The sequence below is a fragment of the Chaetodon trifascialis genome, chromosome 19 (assembly GCF_039877785.1).
Source record: "Chaetodon trifascialis isolate fChaTrf1 chromosome 19, fChaTrf1.hap1, whole genome shotgun sequence".
In the NCBI taxonomy this organism is placed as follows: Eukaryota; Metazoa; Chordata; class Actinopteri; order Chaetodontiformes; family Chaetodontidae; genus Chaetodon; species Chaetodon trifascialis.
Genome location: NC_092074.1, coordinates 6335999 through 6357583, shown reverse-complemented (window position 1 = coordinate 6357583; position 21585 = coordinate 6335999). Strand labels below are relative to the sequence as shown.

Below are 21585 nucleotides of genomic sequence, written 5' to 3'. Positions count from 1 at the left end.
TTGCTTCGTGATAAAAAGTCTGCAGACAGTGACAGGCAGTGTTGGCCATGTTCATGGAAAGGCATTAAGTCGACATTGTCTGTGAGGACTGCATCATCCTCGCTGACCCGAACATCACGTCCATCACACAGGAGGGTCTTAACTGTCGTACCATCCCATCACAGGAAAGCTCTCATTTTACAGGTCTGACCCCTGCTGCACAGGGACGTGTGTCTTTGTATACTCACACATACACACTCATTGCCAGTGTGTTTAGCATGTGCACCGCATAAACCGGGGCTGCTGCTCAAGCTGTGGACATTGTGGAAACAAAAGACATCTGATATATTTAAACTGTGCAGGAAGCGTTCACCAAAGGTCAGATCAGTACAGCACAAGTGGGACTGGTAACAGCTTAAAATGCTCTGTGTGTCCAGTATGACAGTAAGTACTATACCAAGTTTATACCTACAGAAACAGGACTGTGATTGGCCAGAAGGTGGCACCACCACTGGACAAGCTGTGAGCCCATAAAGGGAAATTATGCCTTTCTTCTGCCACGTACCACATGAGCCAGCAGGGATTCCTGTGATGATTATTCTTGTTTAATTGCTCTCCGCATGATCGGTGTTGTCTCTGAACCAGCGTCTGCACAGTGTCTTCATCTGTTTGATGAATAACTTCAGTTGTGATGCGCTAATCAGATGAAAGGCTGCAGCAGCTCGTGCTCGACAACAGTGAAGTCAAGTGTTCAGCTTTTGAGGTAGCGTGCAGAAACATGGTGGACTGCGCAGGAAGCCCCCCGGCAGGCTTTGTTTCCTGGAAGAATAACTCTTAAAGGCTGAATATGAGACTGACTTGCTTTTTACAGTAGACCTATAAATGTTTATGGGGTGTGTTTTGTGCTGCTGGATCACTGTTCCTACCTTTAAGGGAAACTTCACGACCCCTTAAGGTATTTGTCCTGCGTGATGGGCCTTCAGGAGCAGGACTGCACACATTAAATGCAATACATTTATTTGTCTGAACATATTAACAAAGCAAATTTGCATTGAGTCATTGTTTGTAATCATAAAAAGTGCTGGTGTTAAGTGTCCCACAGTAAGTCACAGGACACAGTGATGGTATAAATAATGCTTTAACATGTGGTGTATGTGCTCAGCGGGGACGAGGTGGAACAGTGTAACGCAGAAGCAATGTTTTAGAAGAAGAAGAAGATTTTAATCACCCATGCAAACAAAGTATACGAAGTGCTTTCAGACCATCATACTCAAGACTGTGCGCATACACACAAATGTCGACACACACTTTTCCTGGCATCCAGTGATTTCTCTCTCACTGTACTTGTCAGTTCCTTGTTCCCATGGTAACAGACTGTTCCAGACAGGCTGTCCTTTGACAAGAGTAACACGCAGAAGCTGAAATCTGCACAGTAAAGGAGGTCAGGACAACTTTCTGTTATTGCTGCAACGGCAGAATCTATTGTGGGACTAGCTCTGGTTTTTAAATACGTTTTTGTGTGGATTTGTTCAAATTGTGTTAAATCTGCATGTGATGAACGTGCCCTAAATTTAAAGAATGCTATTGTTTCCCTTGTGATTGCAGTAGCTGTAGTATTTATAGAGTGGACTTTGCAGTTTCCTACATGAGGCCCAGCTGCAGGAATAAAATGTTGGCATTGCACATTTCTGCAAACCATGGATAAATTGTGCTTTTGTATGTTTGTGCATGCATGTAGATGCTGGTGCATCTATATGAGCTGAGTTCTTCAGCAGGAGAGGGAGAGGATGGTGGCGGCGTGATGACCATCAAGCAGCTGACTACTGTTGTTTAACTAGTTACTTTAAGAAGATGTTTGGACAATTTTTGGCCGTGTTTATGTCAACAAAACCGGGTATTTTAAGCCAAAACATGATCTCGTCCGAACCCTAACCAATTGGATTTTGTGCCTAAACCTAACCAGACCTAATGTGTCACAACATAAAACTGAAAATTGAAAAGTAAAGTTTGAACATGAAGAAACTTAAAGTGCCATTTATTGTTGTGATTGGCTTGCCTGAACCACTTACCCCAGTTCTAGCTTAGCTCAGCAGTATCTAAGCCAAACTCTCCTACAGTTCAGGGGGAAAGGGATTACACTTCACTCTCTGTTGAAGTGGGTGTATTTGCTTTGTTTCCCCTTGATACCAGACCCTGCCTGTCAAAATCAATGCTAGTGAAAGCCCTTCAGCTTCAATTAGATCACTCTGTAGAGTATTTTACCCATAATCAAATTGTCCTACAATGGACACCTGCACGAGCACAGACATGCACACACAAGTCCGTCCACTCTCTAATTCAGAAAACTTATTCACAATCCTCTTTGCACACGCGCGCGCACACACACACACACACACACTGAATAGAGTGAGTAAGGCTAGTAGTTAAATGGAATGATCTCATTCTGAGACACACTGAGATGATGTCAGACTTTAGATGAGGACTGCCACTTAGATACTTTAACTGTTTATGTTTTTACAGGTCACGAGGGCTTACAGTGCAGAGTGTGTGTGTGTGTGTGTGTGTGTGTGTGTGTGTGTGTGTGTGTGTGTGTGTGTGTGTGTGTGTGCGCGCGTGTGTGTAATGCTTAAAGGATATGACTTTTCACTGAGCATGTTCAAGATGCATCTGCATCTGTGATTCTGTTGTAAAAATCCATTCAATACATGGATCAAATCCATCCATGTAAAAATCAAAATCCAAAAAATGCTTCACATGCATCAGGAAGTTTAACATATTGTTAAAATGGATAAGAAGGAAGAGAGTCTAACCAGGCTGTTGGCCAATCTGCATCTGTTCCCTTACCTTTAATCAAATCTATGCATCCAGATCTGTTTCTTTCCTCAGTTTTGTGGGTCTGCAGAGATTTTAGATGCATTCCTTCCAGACACAGGAGCTGATTTGTCCATTTCTCTCCCTCATCCCACTACTCAGCTACCTTCATGTTCTGTAAAATGTGTGATTCTTCATCCTCCATCCCCAGAGTATTTTTTCTTCCCCACCCCAGCTTCTCCCATGGGTTTTCCCAGTAAGCTCCCTCTGTTTCACTCAGTCTTCCCTCCTCATTTTTCCTCTGCTTTGGTCCTCCCTCTTATCTTTGTTCACTGAAGATTCACTGAAATAATCTGTTTGATCTTGTTTCCACCTCCCTCTTTTCCTCCTCCTCTGCCTCCTCTCTATCTTCCTCTCTTCTTTTTTTACTCTCTCCCTGGTGATCTCATTTCCAGGATGTGTGTGATGTCCAAAGTCACATGTGTGTTTACCGTCAGCAGTGGTCACTGAGAGGAGAGGAGAGGAGAGGAGAGGAGAGGAGAGGAGAGGAGAGGAGAGGAGAGGAAACAGCGACAACAGGACACACCCTAATGTGACCTCATGCATATCCTTCTCGCGGCTCCACTGTTGTGAGCTCTTTCATCTCGTGGACACTGTGGTGACATCATGTTAGCTGCGTGAGCTGAATACAGGATCAAAGGGCGGCAACGACAGATACGTCACTTCTTCAGTATTTGTCCTCCATCCTCCAGCCAGTTCTGTTTTTCCTGTCTTTGCCCTATGGGATAAACATTTAGGAGTGCTGCTAGCACCAGCAGCAGTTACAGTAATAACAGTGCTAGCAACAGTCAACAGGCATTTACAAACTCATCATAACTTGCATGGTGCATATTCCTGAATTAATCTGTATTTAATCAAATTATCACACAGCTAACCAGGGGGTATGTAATATTCTAGGAATAATGTGGCCCAGGATATGCACAGCAAGAGAATATATTGTATGAAAACAAAATATGGCAGGTCCTCACAATCACCATCATCATTATAATAGAAGAAAAAATCCCACAGATACAAAAAAAAACTGAAAACAGTGAAACTCAGCTGTTAAGAGTTTGTTGCTTAACTATGTAGGAAACATCTGAACTTGATCTGTAGATGTAAATGTGATGTTCAGAAACAGGCTAAAACTATAGCAAAAGCAACACTAACCATTTTGGAGTGAAGTATAGTGAGAGAAGGTTGTAGTGGTGGGAGTGTCATTTATAAAGTAGCTGTATATGTACTGTAGTACTAGTATTTGTAACAAATATTCAAAATGAACAGCATGTGCCTCACACTGCGAAAGGTTTTCTACTTGATCTAAATTATTTAGCCTCTTGCGTGCTTCACTGGCTGGGCCCCCTGCTGAGACGCACACACACACCTACACAGACACGCACACACACAGACTACCAATCTTCACCAATTTTTCACACTGCTTCACTCAACTCTCCCCCATGCATAATACACACACACACACACACACACACACACACACACACACACACACACACACACACACACACACACACACACACAGTGCTGCGCTATATAATAAAACAGTGATTCTACCACCCACCCTGCAGCACAACACAAAGAGCTGACGACCCTCCCCCATCCTTCCTCTCCTCTCTCATTGGCTGACAGGCTTGGATGCTGACAGTGTCTCAGACCAATAAGACGTCTCCAAGGTGATGTCATGGAGGCAGCATTGATGCTGTTGCTGATGCTGTTGCCCGGCGCCTGTATCCGTGCAGCCAGACGGGGGTAACCGGTCCACCATCAGCAGCAGAGAAGACAGGGACAGAGGGGGGTAAGTCTGCACCGCAGAACACACAGCTGCACATATCTACAGCTCCTTCGTGCCACTTTGGCTTCTCAAGGTCCAGTTTTATTGCATCAATGAAGGTTGCCTCTGTGTGGGCGAGGGAGTGTGTTGGTAGGGTGTAAAGGGGCGAGGGTAAGATAGTGATGATGCAGTGGTTCCTGCTGATAGGAGACGGAGGAAAAGAGAGAGAGAGGGAGAGAACTCACTGTTCCCAAAAACTGTATGGTGTGCGACCTGTGCCATTTATTACTGATCCTCCATATGTGCAGATACAGCTTTGTGTTTGCTTATTGGGAAGAGAGAGACAAAAAGAGTGGGAGAGGAAAATGAGGGGGTTTGTACATGTTTATGTGGCATAAAGGTGTGTGTGTGTGTTTGTGTGTGTGTGTGTGTGTGTGTGTGTGTGTGTGTGTGTGTGTGTGTGTGTGTGTGTGTGTGTGTGTGTGTAGGTGTGTGTGTGTGTGTGTGTGTTGGTGTGTGTGGGTGTGTTAGACAGAGGAGGAAAAACAAGAGGATGGAGAAAGGTACAAAAAATAAAACACTGTGACAAATACTTTACAAAAGTTGCGATTTTTTTCTGCTGGTTTTGACCCTGCAAAGCGTCGTGTCTCTCATGTTAATTTCACCTTTAGCTGTACCATGTTCATAGTTTATAACTGTGTGCGCCTTTTTAAGTGCAGGTATCAGGTAGGAAAGAACAGGAAAGACCAGTTTACAAAAGCAGCCTCTGCAAAACCCGTAAAACCAACTAACATGGCTCATAAAAATGCCAGATGAAGGTGGGTGTTATATGGGCTAAATGTGACAAATGTTGATGTTCTCTTACTGTACGGAAGTTTGGTGTGAAGTCGCTCCTACTATAAGACATGGAAATATCACACTATTCTTAGAAATTATCAGGTGTGAAAATATCATGAGATGGTGTTTAGGATAATTGTAAATGTAATATTCATAATGTTATGTTTGTTATTCATGCGAGAATATGAAAATGTATATGAGCAGTACATCAAATACTGTGGCCATGGAAACAGAGTCAGAGGGTTTGTTCATGTAGAACACTGAAGGTATCAGTGCACTGTGCATGATGGAAAATGAAAATCAGACATCCAAACCTTATCCATTCTGGCAAATGACTGCTGGCACTGCAGAAAGTAAAACTACTGTAAGTCTGGAGTCATCTTGACATTTTAACTACTCTTCTGTGAAAATTTTGCAAACCACATTTTTTTATTAGCATAAAATATTTGGAAATAATTTTGAAATATGAAACATTGAGCGCCACGTAAGCTCTCCAAAATTGGAAAGCTTTACAGAAATGATGCTGGTGATAAAAACACATATCTGTTTTACTTCTAAAGACTTTTTGTTGTTTTATGTGCTGGACGAACTAGTTCCAACATGTTAATTATTGAGCTTTGGAGGAGCTGATAGACAGATACTGTTATCTTCAGACAGAGCCAGGCTAGCATCTTAATGCTAAGCTAACTAACTGTTGGATGTAGCTTTATATTCAGTATAACAACATGAGAGTGGTATCAATCTTATCTAGCAAGAATGTGAGCAATCATATTTCCAAAATAATGAATTAGAGTAACAAAATAGACGTGAATATGCACAATAACAAAAGTCATTTGTTATGCTTATTATTATTTGAACATGCAAAGTCATGCAATTATTGTTATAATTCATTTCTTAAAATCATTGTAAATCGTTATGTATTAGCCCAATTTTCAAAAAGAGACGACAAAGGAGAAATATTACCTTAAGCAAACAGGGAGGATGGTGATCTATTGCATGATATTCTATGAATATCATAAAATTGTATCATGAAAAATTTCACTCTGACATAACTGTCAGCAAATTTCCCATCAGCATGACCTAAATGTTCCCCTCTCTGTTTCTCTCTCCATGTATTGACACACACCAAATGGAGCACTCTGACTGCTGCAGGAAGCCGTGCATTGATCTGCAACCTGGGTGGTTTCATGAGACGAGAGGCAGCTGTGTGTGTGTGTGTGTGTGTGTGTGTGTGTGTGTGTGTGTGTGTGTGTGTGTGTACATTCCAACAGTGTGGCAAAGCAATACATTCACTGCCTGATTAGTATGTGTGCACACAACTGTATTTCAAGGTATTTGTACATGCATGTTGCACATACAGTGTGTGACCTTGTGTGCACGGCCCTCTGGGAATCATGTCAGGGGAGCGAGTGATCCTTGCTGCATATGAGACGTCTTTCTGTCGCAGGTTGTCTCATTAGTACACTTCTCTTACTCTCTGGAGCGCGTTACTCTTCAGGCATTTCACATGCTGAAACACTGCAGCTTAGACAGTTACATGTAAAGGTGTGATAGCGCTCTCTTGGGAAGGTGATTAGCCTAGCTTAGCATTAAGACTGGAAGCAGGGGAAAACAGCTATTGTTGCTACAAGCTTACACGTTTGCCAGAATAGCTTTCACATATGTTCAGCTACTTAGAAAATCACATAAAGTTTCCAGTAATGAGGTGCTTTTTACAGTACATAGTAGGGTAGTGATATGAAGCTGGGGCTAGGATTAGCTTAGCATAAAGACTGGAAGCAGGGACAAATAATTAGCCTGGCAATCTTCAAAAACGCAACTTCCAAAATCTCACCAATTAATATTTTTTGTTTGTTCAATTCGTGCAACTGTAAAAATAACAATTTGGGCTTTTAATGGGGAATACATGTTGTAACCTTTTCTTGGCAACCCAAAGCTGTTACCTGGATAAACTGTTGTTCATCAAGAATAAATTACAGGTTGAAACTCTCCTGGAAGCAAAGAAGCTTGATTCAAAATGTCTAATGCTTCCTTCAGTCCAGCTGTAGCAGTCTACAGCTGTCGTGATGCACCAGCAGCAGGAATGCCATGGTTCTCAATGGAAAAATACCTTTTAGGAGGTTAAAATGCATTTGCTGTATTTTTTTTCTTTTAATCTTTGACCAGTTATCTTTAAACTAACAAAATCCTGCTTCAATTCATATACATTGTATATATATAGTGTATATATAGTGTTTCAGTTTTGCATGTAGTTCATTCTGTGTGTGAAATTGAGGCAGGATGATTAGCATACAGTATCTCCCAGTGTACATGCCTGTGTGTGCTGTTTGGATGATCGTCTATGACCCCTGCCTCAGAAGATGAAGGGGAGGTAGTTGAGAGCAGGTGGGACATTTCTAGCAGACACATCCCGTAACAGATGTTTGATTAAATTAGGCCCACATCTGGCATCACTGGCATGTCCCAGCCTGCAGTGGAAATCTGCTTTATGAAGTTCAAGCTTTCATTTACTCTCTAATATTACTACTCAGCCTGTTTTCTTCAACACCTGATTTGTGTGGGTGGTCACACGATGAGCGTGTTTATGATTCTGGATCCCAGAATTAAAGCAAAACTTGATTAGTGTGTGCACTCAGCTGCTCAGCTCACACGATAACATTCTCTAATTAGCTGACTATATGGATTAAAGTATTAAAGTTCTGTTTATCTCTATATTAACTTCAGCTGAATACATGTTCACTATGATGGTACATGTTTGAACTGAATTCAGTACAAACAAGGAGCTTCTTTGCTTGATTTAAATAAATTTATATAGTGTTAATTTATATAGTGTGATATAGAGTAACCAATGTACAGCATGTGTCAGATGTCCATCGATTCAGTGTTGATGAGACCATCTGACAGACAGGGGGCAGATGGGCAGAGTGATAGCAGGTGCTGGAAGGTCTGGTGAGACAGTTTGCCACTTTGCTGCCTCAGTTTGATTCAATCACTGTTTGAATTCATTCTAAATTTAACTAGATTATTCTTGAATTTCAACCCTTAATATCAATGAGTATTTGATGTGATTAAGAGGCTACAGTCTGTGTCACAGAGGCATATTTGCTTCAATCACAGCACATGCTGCTACACAGCCCGGTTTAAAGGTCTTCAGCAGGTGGTGAGGCAGGCTGGTGCCGTGGTTGATGCCTTGCTTTGTTATTTGTACCTTCCTGTTCCTTTCTTGCATCTTCTCAGAGATTTACAGCTGTTTCTCCCTCTTGTGCCACAGCTGTGATCCACTGCAACACAGAGGGCTAAGAAGAGAGAAAAAGCACTTTAAAGGCCCCTCTGCTCAAAATGTGCTTTGCTCATTATTACTTGAGTGTTTGAGCTTCACTGTGCAGAGTGACGTATGTGCAGAGTTTGTAACTAAAGGTTTCTTTTTACATTCATCTGCTGAAAGGGGAAGGTTTCTCACCTTAGATCTGAGATTGAGGTGTATCTATATGTCACAAGACGTTTGGTAAACTCTCATGGTTGCAATTTGGACAAGAGTGATGTGGAAACTTGAAACCTCTGGTGTTCATACTGTGATCATGGACGTTTCTGTAAGGGCGTTTCCATCCACCTGATTTTGTGTGCATTCTCTATTTGTTGCATAAAAGCATCCCAGTGGAAACAGCAGTACGCTGAAAATAATGTGACAAAGTGCCATGGAAGCACACTAAATAAATGAATCATGACTTTTTTTTCAGTTTTTGTGTGTCTTCAAACATGTCTGGAGGGGATCTTCATGCCTGTTCTCTGTGAGCTGTGCAGTGATATTTTAGGAAGCACAAGAAATCACTGGCATCGGATCAGTCATATACTGTATAGCAGCATTAAGGGTAAACAATTTTCCACTGAAGGAATTTTAAAGCACTAATGAGTCAACTTTGTTTGTTGAAGTCTCCTATTAAAAGTGGAATCGGTCATTTTTGTTCACGTGAACAAGTCGATGATTGCTGATGAGGACCTCGGGTCAAAAGGTTATATGATGTTATGTGTATGGTGATGTCTATTTCTTCCCTGGTTTGAGTTTCCCAGCCTGTCGAGGCTTACATTTGTTCTTTGACGCAGAGCTGCTCTCTCATTGGCTGAATTAAACGTTAATGGAAGGCTTTTACACGGGGCCTCTGCAGCTTGCGGTCTTGTTAACGCTCTCCGTAGCCTCCGCTTCTCACATTCATTATTTGACCTCTGAGGCTGCTTCATTTAATCCCTCCCCTCTGTCTCTGCATGTCTCTCCCTGACAGACTGAGAAGGATCTTCAGCATCCCTGGAGAGTTACATACGCAGTGAGAAGATGACTCTGGCAGGTAAATGCAGCCGCAGCAGAAAGTCGTACACCTCCCCAGTCCTTCACTGCACACGCTGGGTATGATTCAGCTCTTGGAATAGCAACAACAGTGCAGTTTTAGCACCTGAACCACATATCTCTTCATTACTATGACTGTTATAATAGCAGAATGAGAGTGACTAGTCACTGCTGCTGCTGAGAAGGAGAATTGCATCATTAGTCCTTGAATGCTTCTACATCATTTAGTTTGAGTCAATGTCAAGCATAATAGAGAGTGTGTGTGTGGGGGGGGGGGGGGGGGGGGCATGTTGCGGGGGACATTAATCTGCTTACACAGGCACATTGTGGGGACTCACCTTCCTTTTAGGGACAAAACACAACACCCCATGATGTAAATCATTCAATTCTAGGGCAAAGACTTGGGTTAGTGTTAGACTAGTAGTGGTTATGGTAATGGTTAGGGGAAAGAGAAGTGTCCAGGAAATGAATGTAAGTCTATGCAATGTCCTCTGAAATGATGGAAACATAACTTTGTGTGTCTCCTCAGCCTACAAAGAGAAGGTCAAAGAGCTCCCCCTGGTGTCTCTATTCTGTGCCTGCCTGAATCCACAGACTGCAGAAAAACCTACATACAAGGCAGAAGGTAAAAATAAACCACTTTCACGCACTCATTAACAATCATACAGGGAGAAATACACAGTATTATAGCTTGTATAGGCACCGGTATATACGACACATAGAAGGAATGCAGGCAAACCACACAATGCACCAAAAATCACATATTAATGACGACGTGTAACGACGTGTTTCCATGCATTAAAATTCACTGTAAATAAATAATGGCTACAATCCAACACCACAGATGCAGTGGACCTGGGCTGGTGCGTCATCAAAGACGTGGAGGTGATCGAGCTGAACAAGCGGGCATCAGGCCAGGCCTTCGAGGTCATCCTCAAGCCCCCGTCCTTTGACGGCGTGCCAGACCTCAACACCTCCATGCCGCAGCGCCGCGACCCGTCCCTGGAGGAGATCCAGAAGAAGCTGGAGGCTGCCGAGGAGAGGCGGAAGGTGAGGGGAGGGTGGGTGGGTTGCGTTTTTGTATCAACACAAGAAGCCCAGCTGGACAGGTCCTAACCCTAAACTGTAACCCTAACCCAAGCTATTTCTAGCTCATTCAGGCATTGTCAAACATCCGACAACGCTCTTTGTGGGAAGCATGATTTATCAACTCAGGAGAAAAAAGGGTGGAAATGGATAAAAGGAAAGAGGGAGGGAGCGATGGAAATGATGGAAAGGGAGGGAAGAACTGAGCAGAGGGAGGGTGGGAAGATGAAAAGAGAGACATGAAAGTACAAGGGCAATCATGCAAGGACACACTCACAATAGCTCATACTCATCAAGCAAAGAGGGTGGTGGAGAAAGGTGGAGGACGGGAGAGGGGAAAGGTGAGGAGATCAATTATTTTGCCGACATAGAAAATGTGTCCTGCAACATCACAGACACAAGACGTCTGTAACATTAGATGTTTACAGTAATAATCATCATTTATTTAGTGCCTTAAAGACACTGAAAAGGTGTTTTCTCAATTAGCTATGTGAAAATACTATTTTCTGCCAACATCAAAACCTTTAGAATTCTTTCACATCACAGATTCCTGTTTTCTCTCTCTCTCTCTCTCTCTCTGCACCATGTTCACTGGTTTGATGTAAGCAGGGCTTCATTTCAAAGAGCTGATGTCATGTACGTCCATGCACCAATCAACCAAGGATTTCGCAGCATTTGATCACATTCTGATGACAGCTGGTTGTTCGGTCACTGTCAATAAATCTGATCGCACCAACACAGTCCTGATGACGCAGATAGACCGCAGCAGCAGAGCGTCACAGCCGCGCCTCTTTAGGGGCTGGAAAACTGAAGGTTCTGTAGACGTCAGTGCAACTTGATGTGTGTTGGGATTACAATTTTGACAAGTTTATTTGCATTTCTTTGTACCAAATTTGATGATTTTGTGACCTTGCTGACCCTGAGCATCTGCAATACCTTGATAATTTAAGGCTGGTCATCAACCATCACACCCCTCAGTCTTCTTCCATCCAAGTGTTCAGACTTTGCCTTTAAAATGTTTACTGGACTCACTCTGTTAACAGAAGGCGCACTCTTAATGAGCGGGAAAGAAACAAACACAACTGGATGGTTTGAGGCAGAGTGAGACACAGGACGCGGCTGGAAGGCACTGAAAGAAAGAAAGTGGCATCTTAAAAACAAAAGCAGAATCCAACATAAGCTCAGTCTTGGCAGTTCACAAGAGAAAGCCTGATAATATTGCCTTGGTGACACTCACACAAAGAAAAACATTTGACAGGGATCAGGATGAACTAGCAACCGGTGGTGCAGAAAGCCAGACTTATATACTGCTGGTCTGATGAGCCTGATGCACAGCAGGTGTGCAGGTAATGAGGCAGGCACCAGCAGAGAGTGGAGGAGACCACGCCCAGCCTCAGACAGACAAGGGAACAGACAGACAAATAACACAAAGGGAAAAGGGGAAAAGGAAAACACTAGGGGCAGACAGGTAAGCAGATCCTAACACCAAGTGGATCAGAGACGAAACACAGTGGCCACACATTGCTTCTCCAAACATCACTACATGCCGTGTTGCATCTGCAAGTGTCGTCTGTAAATAATTAGCCTGTTAAGTGCCAACTGTTTGAGGTTTAGTTGGAGATAACAGTCATGATTACTGATGCTGCTGTATTGTGTGACTCCAGCAGCCTCCCACTCAACCTACTACCCATCAGCAGTCACTGTCACCAGCATCATTCAGCTATTTACCACTCTGACAGTGAATGTTCATGTATCATATGTGCCTCGAATCTCAGCGTGAAAGCTTTGGTTATTGATACAGTTGTTTTTTATTTGGTATAATTCAACATAAGCCATGCTCCTTTTGAAATTTCCCTTTCTGCTCAGTTTTTTTAGTTAGACGCTTGGATGGAAACATGAATCGTAATAATAGTTCATTTGTAATTCATGTTCATTGTATTGCATTCATTGCATTTTCTTGCTACAATCTTTGGCTAATCAGAAACCCTCAGCGTTTGATGACGTGATGCTGGTCTATCAGCTGGGTTATTGAAGGTTAAAATCCCAGTTTTTTGAGCTTTGAATGCTCTTGCTTAGTCATGAACATTTGAAGCTATATTTTCAGGGACTTTGAAGGACCACACCGTCATCTTTAATCTTTGTATTTTCTGAGGCGTGACGGCTGTCTGTGTTGTTGTAGTAATGGAGAGGGGTTTTTTTGCAGGTCACAGACTCGGCTGATGGCAAAACTACTCAAGACATGACAACCATTACCTTAACCCTAAACATAACCCTCTGTTAATGGTGCATGTCAGGGGTTCAGGTGACCTACTCCTTAATGCAGGTTCTGCTTCTTGCAAAGCCGCAGATCTCCAAGACTGAAGCACTTCAACAAAGGGGAAAACTGTTGATTGACCTTCAGTGCTCTCTATCCCCCTCCAGTGCCAGGAGGCCGAGCTGCTGAAGCACCTGGCGGAGAAGAGGGAGCACGAGCGCGAGGTGATCCAGAAGGCCTTTGAGGAGAACAACAACTTCATCAAGCATGCCAAGGAAAAGCTTGAGCAGAAGATGGAGGCCAACAAGGAGAACAGGGAGGCCCTGCTGGCTGCCATGCTGGAGAGGCTGCAGGAGAAGGTACTGTCCAGTTAATGGGATCATTTCTAACCTTTGTAGAGAGCTTGTAAGGTTTCAAAGGAATTTGCAATGTTCTCAAAGTCAAGGTCTCATACTTTAAGAAAAAGACACTCTACTACACTAAAAACCATTATTAGCAATTTCATTTCTGAGTTAATCTTTCCTCTCATGTGTAACTGGACAGAAGATGATGGATGGATTCTAACACAGAAAAAGTTAATTGTCTAAAATTTAAATCAGGACAGCACAGTCTGGACTCAAAAGGACAGATACGAAAAAAATTTATCACAGAAACAGTCAGATCAAGTTTTTCCGAGTTTTTCCAGCTGTTGCTGTTTAGCACCACTAATGTTAGTGTTCTCTCCAGCTTTTCTTCTATTACTCCCCTTTTTTTACCCCACTTTTTTGGAGTAACACATCCATCCTGAACAGGAGTTTAACAGTGTGATGAAGCCATTTTTAGTGCAGGGACTCATATTTTTCTGCTGGGCCCAAATTTGATCTGTTATGCACAAGCAGCGTGATTGAGGTACTATTAAAGGAATAGCTTGACAATTTCTGGAATATGCTTATTAGCACTGCGATATATAAACCACATGTTGTTTTTCTGTATAGATACAGCATGATACAATGTGTTCATTTGTCATTTTTGGAGATATAGCTAGGTGTGTTTCTGAACTCGAGAGAGACAGACTACTTGTATCCTCTGTTTCCAGTCTTTATGCTAAGCTAGGCTAATTGCCTCACAGTTCCAGTTCCATTAACACGCAACCATGAGAGTGGTGTCGATGTTATCATCAAACTCTCAGAGAGAAAGCAAGAGAATTTTCCGAAATACCCTTTATTTGTGTGCGGCATTTTTAAAGAGACAGCACCAGTTAGCTAATTTAGCTCAGCATAAAGACTGGAAACAGGGAAACAGCTAGCCTGACTCTAAAATCTGTCAGAACCTCTAAAGCTCACTAATTAAGAAGTTGTGTCTCGTTTGTCCAATCTTTACAACAAAGCAGAAAAAAATTAAAAATGACAATTTGCTCTTTAATGTGTCATTTCTTTGGAGGAATCAGTTGCCAGTCAACCAGCAGGGGTTCCTGGTTCCCAACCAAGAAATAATGCAGCATATTAAAAAGCAAATCGCTATTTTTACTGCTTCACTTACATATTTATCAAACTGCATTTCATAGGGCTTGAAGTTCTCATGAATATGTGAGGTGGAAAAGAGTTTTTAGTTCTCCCCTTTCTGTATCATTCCCCTATTCAAATTTTTTTGAACAGCCGAACTGTTTTGTGGGCATCTCCCTCATTAATGCTAATATATTCATGAACACTAATGACTGTGTTTGTCTGGCAGGACAAACACGCGGAAGAAGTGAGGAAGAACAAGGAGATGAAGGAGGAAGCCTGCCGATAGATGGCTGGAGCCGAGGAAGAGGAGAGAGAAAGAGCAGGACTGGGAGTTTTCTGATTCTTTAAAAAAAAGGAAATCAAAACAGTGCAGGAAAGAAAAAAGAGAACTCAAAAGCAACTCGAACAAAGGGAAAAGGCGAGTTTTCATATTTGATGTATGCTGTAACAATTCTGAACAAGCTGTACAAAGTTTAGTCAACTGTTGATGTTGAAATTCAAAAAGAAATCTTGCTCTTTTTTTGTAAAAGACGGGGGGGGGGGCAAGAAAACAATTCCAATTTTTAAAAGAGGGCCAACGATGGTTGTTTATGGGGAATGAAAGCTGCATCAAGGCAGGAGGAGGTAAACATTTTAATTACAGCTCTCTCATCTCTGCTGTTTCTTCTGTCGGAAAGCAAGAAATCATAACTGCCTGCATGATGTTGGAGCAGTGTTAACTGAGCTGTGATTTTCCAGTTGTTTGGATCAGAAATCATCACTGAATCCACCAATTTGGCAGAAACACAGCCAATTACACCGTTTCTTTCCGGTTAGACTGAAACTATGGAGGAGGGAGTTGTAATCTAAATTGCTACCTTGTAAAAAACAAAAAAACTGGACTCACAGATGTAGTTTAGGAGCTCGAGTCAGTCACAACCAAGTCAAAACTAAGAGTCCCAGCCTTCCTCAGCCTTTGACTCACAGGATGCGTACCAGTCAGTAATGATAAACAGAACATAACACACAAGCTTCTGCTGTTTCCAATGAAAAACAAAAACTGATTTCCCTGGGTCACCGCTCTCATGCTAATTCTTCACTGCACCGTTTTTTAGGATTGTTTGGTCTATCTGGGGATGTCTGCGTGTGCTAAACTTTGGTTTATGAATCTAAAATGAAGCATCAGGCTTTTGTTTCTGCAGTGCTCAAGGGGAGTAACACAAAAAGCATGGAAAGGGAGGACGCTCTGCTGTATTCTGCCACTTTCAGTGAAACTTTAACTGTAGTGTAGTTGTAGATCAGTGACATGCATTTGAGTCTCTTAGATTTAGAGCACTGATTGCACTCTTATTTCATTAAGCACAACTGAAAAGCACATATGCATACATGAAGGACGGTGAGTATACAGCATAAACAACAATAACATCACACGAGGCATAACAGTCATTGACAGTACTTCAGAATTTGGACATATTTGGTTTTGAAAGGATGAGTTTGGGGGTCTCCCTTTGCTTTGGCATGTGTCACTGTGATTGTCAGTCTATGATTTTCAAGGGAATTTAAAACCTAAATGTGTCAACAGAAAGGTGAAATTTGCTCAAGTTGTTGAGTCATACTGACTTGATTGAAATGTTGAAAATATTTGCACTGTAACGGGGGCGTTGTAACATGGGGTTTGTACTTGCTGTAACTGTGTGTCGCTGTATATCTTCAAGGCTGGATTGATTGTATCTATTTGGCATGGTCAGTAAAAACAGCTTGACTGAACACACTCTCTCATCATTTCTCATTTGTAGATTGATAGTACAATGTTTGACATGCACGATATTGTCCTAAAAAGACATCAGTCAAAATAAGACAGTAAAGCAATACAGCAATTAACTATCAGAGGCCATATCTATCTAGGTATCTATAAAAGAAATTAAAAATGTTTGCAAGGTCTGTCTGATATTTTCTTTCTTCAGTCAGTCACATCCATAAAACTTTCTAATTAGACCATAATAACCGCCACATGTAATTAGCACAATAAAGTTAAACATGAATACATAGTAAACAATAGTTTTTTCACAGCACAATTAGACATCCAAGCTGGGATAAAAACTTTAATTTCACATTGTTTACAGTGAAATAAGTAGGGTACGTAGGGTTATTATTTAATGTGAGTTAAAAACAACCATGAAGAATTAAAATAAGAAAAAATATAAAAACATACACTTCCTCCAAATAACAATTATAATAATGATAATGAAGATGGTGATGGTGATGATGATGAGGATGAGGATGAGGATGAGGATGATGATAAATAATAATAATAATACTGATAATAATAATAATAATAAGAAGAAGAAGAAGAAGAAGAAGAGGAAGAAGAAGAAGAAGAATGTACATTACAAATCATCCTGCAGTGTTTGCCTGACACTGTACTTTGACTTCTGGGTTAAAGTTGCATTAAGCAATTTTCACCACCAGAGGGCAGGAAATATAGCTCTTTGCAGTTAACTATAAATGTATCAACAAGATCAACGTGTTGATATTATTTTATCATTTACACATCTATGAGATTACATGGTGCTGGAGGCTTTGTGGCATTGGCACTAGTCACAGGGGGAACAGCTAACCTGCTAGCAAGTGCAGTCAAAAATTAGTCACAGCAGTCAAAAAAAGCCCTTTTTCATCAGACTGAGTGATCTGAAAATATTGCTTAATACAAGTGTGATAAAAAAAAGAGAGAGAGAGCATGCGGAAAGAGTACCACCATCCTGTGTGTTACTGCTGTGGGATGACACTGGGCCTCACACAGGTACAGCCCACTGTGATCACCTCTGTCGCCAGTCGGAAGTGATACTTCCTTCCTCTTTTGTTATTGTGCCTTTGCCTTGGGACCCTGGAGTGGGATGGGGACATTAGTGAGGGCTGAACACACACAGATGACATCATTATAAGATTATTGTGTTCAATCAATTTGGACTGTGGGTGTGACAAGAACGGACAGAGAGGAAAAGAGTAAAACTTGGCAGAAGCCAACCTGATTAATTTGAGGGTGTTCCAGTTCAATTCAATGAAATGAATGCAAAAACTAGTAAAACTAGTAAAAATGTCAAACCCTTGATACTGTTTTCATTATGTACCCAACAATACACGTTTCATCATGCATCTGTTCCAGATTTCAGTTAGAGGTGATTATGCTGTGTTTGACAATGGATCTAAATATTTCAGGTTTTCGTATTTCTGCTGTTTCAAGCCACAATAAAAATGGTTTGTCAGCTATGCGTCCGATAATACACACTTTATCATGCCCAGAAAGTTGAATGTTGTCTGTTCTGAAAATCCCATTTACCTCCTGCAAAACAGTGAACCTGTGCCTCATCTTGCACTGGTAGGTATGCATTGGATTACACTGCTGAATGGTGCCTGCCCTGATTATGTCCCACCCTAGCTGCTTGTCTCAACAGGAAATGCATCAGATTAAGAGAGATAAATCCTCTCCAAATTACATTTCACATTCATTGTTAGACTGACCCAAGACGACCTCAAAGAACTTGCTGTCATTTTCAAGTGTGCACAGAGGAACGATCTTTGCACTGTCACAAGAAACAGAAGCAGAGGCAAAAAACAAAGACTGCAGTGGCTCACCTGTGGAGGACCAGGACCTGGTACTTGATAGGTTTAGCCACCAGGGCTGCATCCTCTCCTCCCCCCTGCAGGCTCAGACAGCCTGAGGTCAGGCACTGAGCATGAGCGATCTGCCTGGGCAGGCGAGACGCCACACAGGATTCTCTGGAGAGGGAGGGGAAAAATGCATTTATAATCAGGATCAGAGGATTTAAAATTTCAAAAGTGGTAACTGAATGACCACAGACATATCAAATAGTGGTTTAAAGCATGCAGTGATGCCTCACCTATATGTCCATGGCGACAGAGACATGTTGGCGATGGTTGAGGCGGACATGCTGGCGATTTGAGACCGCACTGAAGGATCCAGGACCAGTCTCACAGTCCTGCCCTGCAAGCTGGTTCCTTGGTCCAGCTGCACCGAGACCGCCTGGCATTTCCTGGTGGCGTGCAGTAGCGTGGCCAGGCCCAGCACCAGCAAAGCTCTCAACACCTAAACACGAGACAAGCCAGAGGTGAAAAATAAACAAACAAACAAACAAACAAACAAACGGCAGCGAAAGAGGAAGAGCAAACTGAAGTGGGCTAAAATAAAATGCTGCATTCACTTTTCTCTGTTGCCACTTCGTGTTTGGCTAAAAGTCCACTTATCTGATCGTGCAAATGCTTGGATGGTATTATTGATTTTTTAACGCTCTGAATGACAAAAGGTTTCACAATCTTTCGTTTGCTTCTCAATTTTAAAACCTATGTTCTGAAATTTGTTGTCAAATGTAACACGGTGCGCTCATTTTCATAAAACCAGTACATGTCGCGATGTGTCATGCTGCTCTGTCTGAGAAGTCATCACAGGAGTATGAATAAGAGTTAAAGATAAGCCCTGCTGGAGAACTCACCTTCTGCATGACTGTGTTGTTTTGGCTGCAGAGCCCAGCTTTAACTGTGAAGTGCTGCTCGGCTGTCCTGCCGTGTCTCCAGTCTCTCTGTGTTTATATGCAGGCCGGCTCTGTGTGCGTTGGCAAGATCTGCGGTGTGTTTCCGTTATGACTGTCACTGATTTTACAGATACACGTGTTGATCTATAAACACGATAACAGTTTGCCTCTCTGTGGTCAGCATTTTGTTTTTTGTCCGCACGCATTTGCATCCGCTGTACCATCTGTGCATGCATATTTCTTATTGTCTTGCATTCAGTCTTAACAGCAACACACAGCTCAAACATGTGAGGAGAAGAAGCCTTCTTACACTCATCTTTTGTACTTTTTCTTTAATGTTCTCTTTAAAAAGCACTGCACCTTTTACCTGACCCCATTGTGACCCTATCATTATTGGGTCACAGCCCACGGAAACAGCAGTGTGATGAGTCAGGTGACACCTTCATACGTTTGACCTGACAAAAGGTGTGAAAATACGTGTTCTCCGTTGGACCTTTTTCACGTGGCGGTGAAAACAGGACATAACTTCTTACTTAAATGGCAAAAAAGAGGAAGTTTGTGAGCGCACTGATGTGAAAATCTGCAACTTAAGCTGCACAATTTGGTGCCCGTGTCCAAACAAACCAGAGGTGATTGTATCAGGCCAAATGAAACAAACCATTATTGCAATGCCATTTTAAAAAATCTGGCTCATATCTCAATTTAAAATGAGTTAGGCCCGCAAGAAGAACCCATTTCTGAAAGCAGAATATATATCTATATATTATATACAATTCAGTGGCTTCAGAAAACCCTCCAACAGTTTAGAGTGACCCCCTTGTTACATTATCCCATGAAGAAAACAACAGACTAATCATTCTGAACTGCGTCTGATTTTTGAATCATATAAAACACATTACTACAGACTCCACCTACACCCTGCCACCCCACGCCAAACCATTTAGGTCAAAGACATGCTTGACGTGAAATGCTGTGGTTCTGGTAATAAATCAGCATGCCTACTCATCGAAGACAAAGCGTGTGATAACATCTTCACCCTCCATGCATCATATGAGTAAGGAGCCTGCAAACTGGAGCACAGCTGTACTGGATGTGAAGAGAAACGGTTTCAGAAGAGATGCTGAAGCAGTTTGACGCCATTTGAACTGAACTACAAAGTGTATGAACAGCTGATCATAAATCTTGACATTTGATAAGTGGAGTTACGATGAAGTGGTGCTCCAGCTGCAAAAATCCTTTGGTGCCTTAGTCCATTTTGTAAAAAAAAAAAAAAAAAATATTTCATCTAATGTCCTGAAGGTCCTGTGAACACATCAGCCTGTGTAGCCTTGAGTGCTGTCACACTGATCCGTTTTAAAGGGTCACTCCACTGATTTTTACATCAGTTTACCCCTCACACGGGACTCGCTTGCAACTTGCACATATTTTTTCTGGTACATAGTTTATAGCGCGCTCTCTCTCTCTCTCTCTCTCTCTCTCTCTCTCTCTCTCTCTCTCTCTCTCTCTCTCTCTCTGGGTGGCTGTTATTCTTACTTTATGTACTTAGTTATATTGTATTTCATTATATTACATTGTTATGATATATATTATAATAAAATAATCAGTCTAAGTCTAAGGGGCACAACAACTGCAAGTGTGTGACCGTGTGTGACACTGCATAATGTCTTCTGTGAAGCTGAATGGAGCGTTTTAATTACTCTGATTACATCACTGGGGTTTACTGTCTTTTTAGCTCTGTTTTGGTCTCAAGGGAAATATGTCCCTCTTCAGCTGTCAGTGAAGTTTTTAATTTGGTGTGAGTGGTGAACAGGAAGCATACGGTGGGTTTATCAAAGCCCTGAAAGCCGCTTCCTGCACAATCTGGAAACTAATGAGACTGAGCAGCAGAAATGAAAGACCTAAAACCAAAATAGTGTGCTAAAGGACGTTGAAATGCTCTGCAGAGCTGCAGAGCTGGACCATGATTCTCTGCGGGTTTGTTGCCACTTTCACATGACTCATCATTCGGTCCATTGCTCATATTCAAATATTGATTGGTGCAGCTTTAAAGATGACTGTCTTTAATTAGTTACTGTGAGCATCTACTTTATCATTTGAACAAGTCACTCAGCCTGTTTTTAGTCTTCTGCATTTGTTCTTTCCTTCTTTTCCTAATGTTTCCATATTCCTTTGCCAAATATCTTTTCCTCTGTTTCCATTTCCTCCCACTGAAGAGTTGACAAGCCTGTCGAGTGTAGCTCTCAGTCGGCTCTACAAAACAGTGAGCAGCCTTATTTCCCAAAGGCGAAGTTTGACTCAACACCAAGTGACAGAGTCAAGTGCAAGATCATTTATTTATATGGGCGCTCATCTCAAGTATGGCACAAAAGACTTTATGACTAACTACTCCATGAGCAATCACAGGACGGCGATAATGGTGCACAATGCAGCAAATTAAAGGG

The 21585-nt window shown here is 41.9% G+C and overlaps 2 protein-coding genes across 2 annotated transcripts; one reads left to right on the top strand and one right to left on the bottom strand.

Moving 5' to 3' along the window:
* The first annotated feature begins 4193 nt into the window (after positions 1–4193).
* Positions 4194–16364, top strand: stmn4 (stathmin-like 4). The gene is made up of 6 exons (XM_070987354.1): positions 4194–4642; positions 9733–9795; positions 10324–10419; positions 10639–10844; positions 13302–13493; positions 14845–16364. Exons 2-6 carry the CDS (start codon positions 9783–9785, stop codon positions 14902–14904), a joined length of 567 nt encoding a protein of 188 aa, XP_070843455.1. The 5' UTR covers positions 4194–4642; positions 9733–9782; the 3' UTR covers positions 14905–16364.
* A 999-nt stretch (positions 16365–17363) lies between these two features.
* On the bottom strand, positions 17364–19170 carry il17a/f3 (interleukin 17a/f3). The gene is made up of 4 exons (XM_070987755.1): positions 19106–19170; positions 18497–18702; positions 18231–18374; positions 17364–17481 (listed from the first exon to the last, which is right to left on the bottom strand). Exons 1-4 carry the CDS (start codon positions 19112–19114, stop codon positions 17364–17366), a joined length of 477 nt encoding a protein of 158 aa, XP_070843856.1. The 5' UTR covers positions 19115–19170.
* Between the last annotated feature and the right edge of the window lie 2415 nt (positions 19171–21585).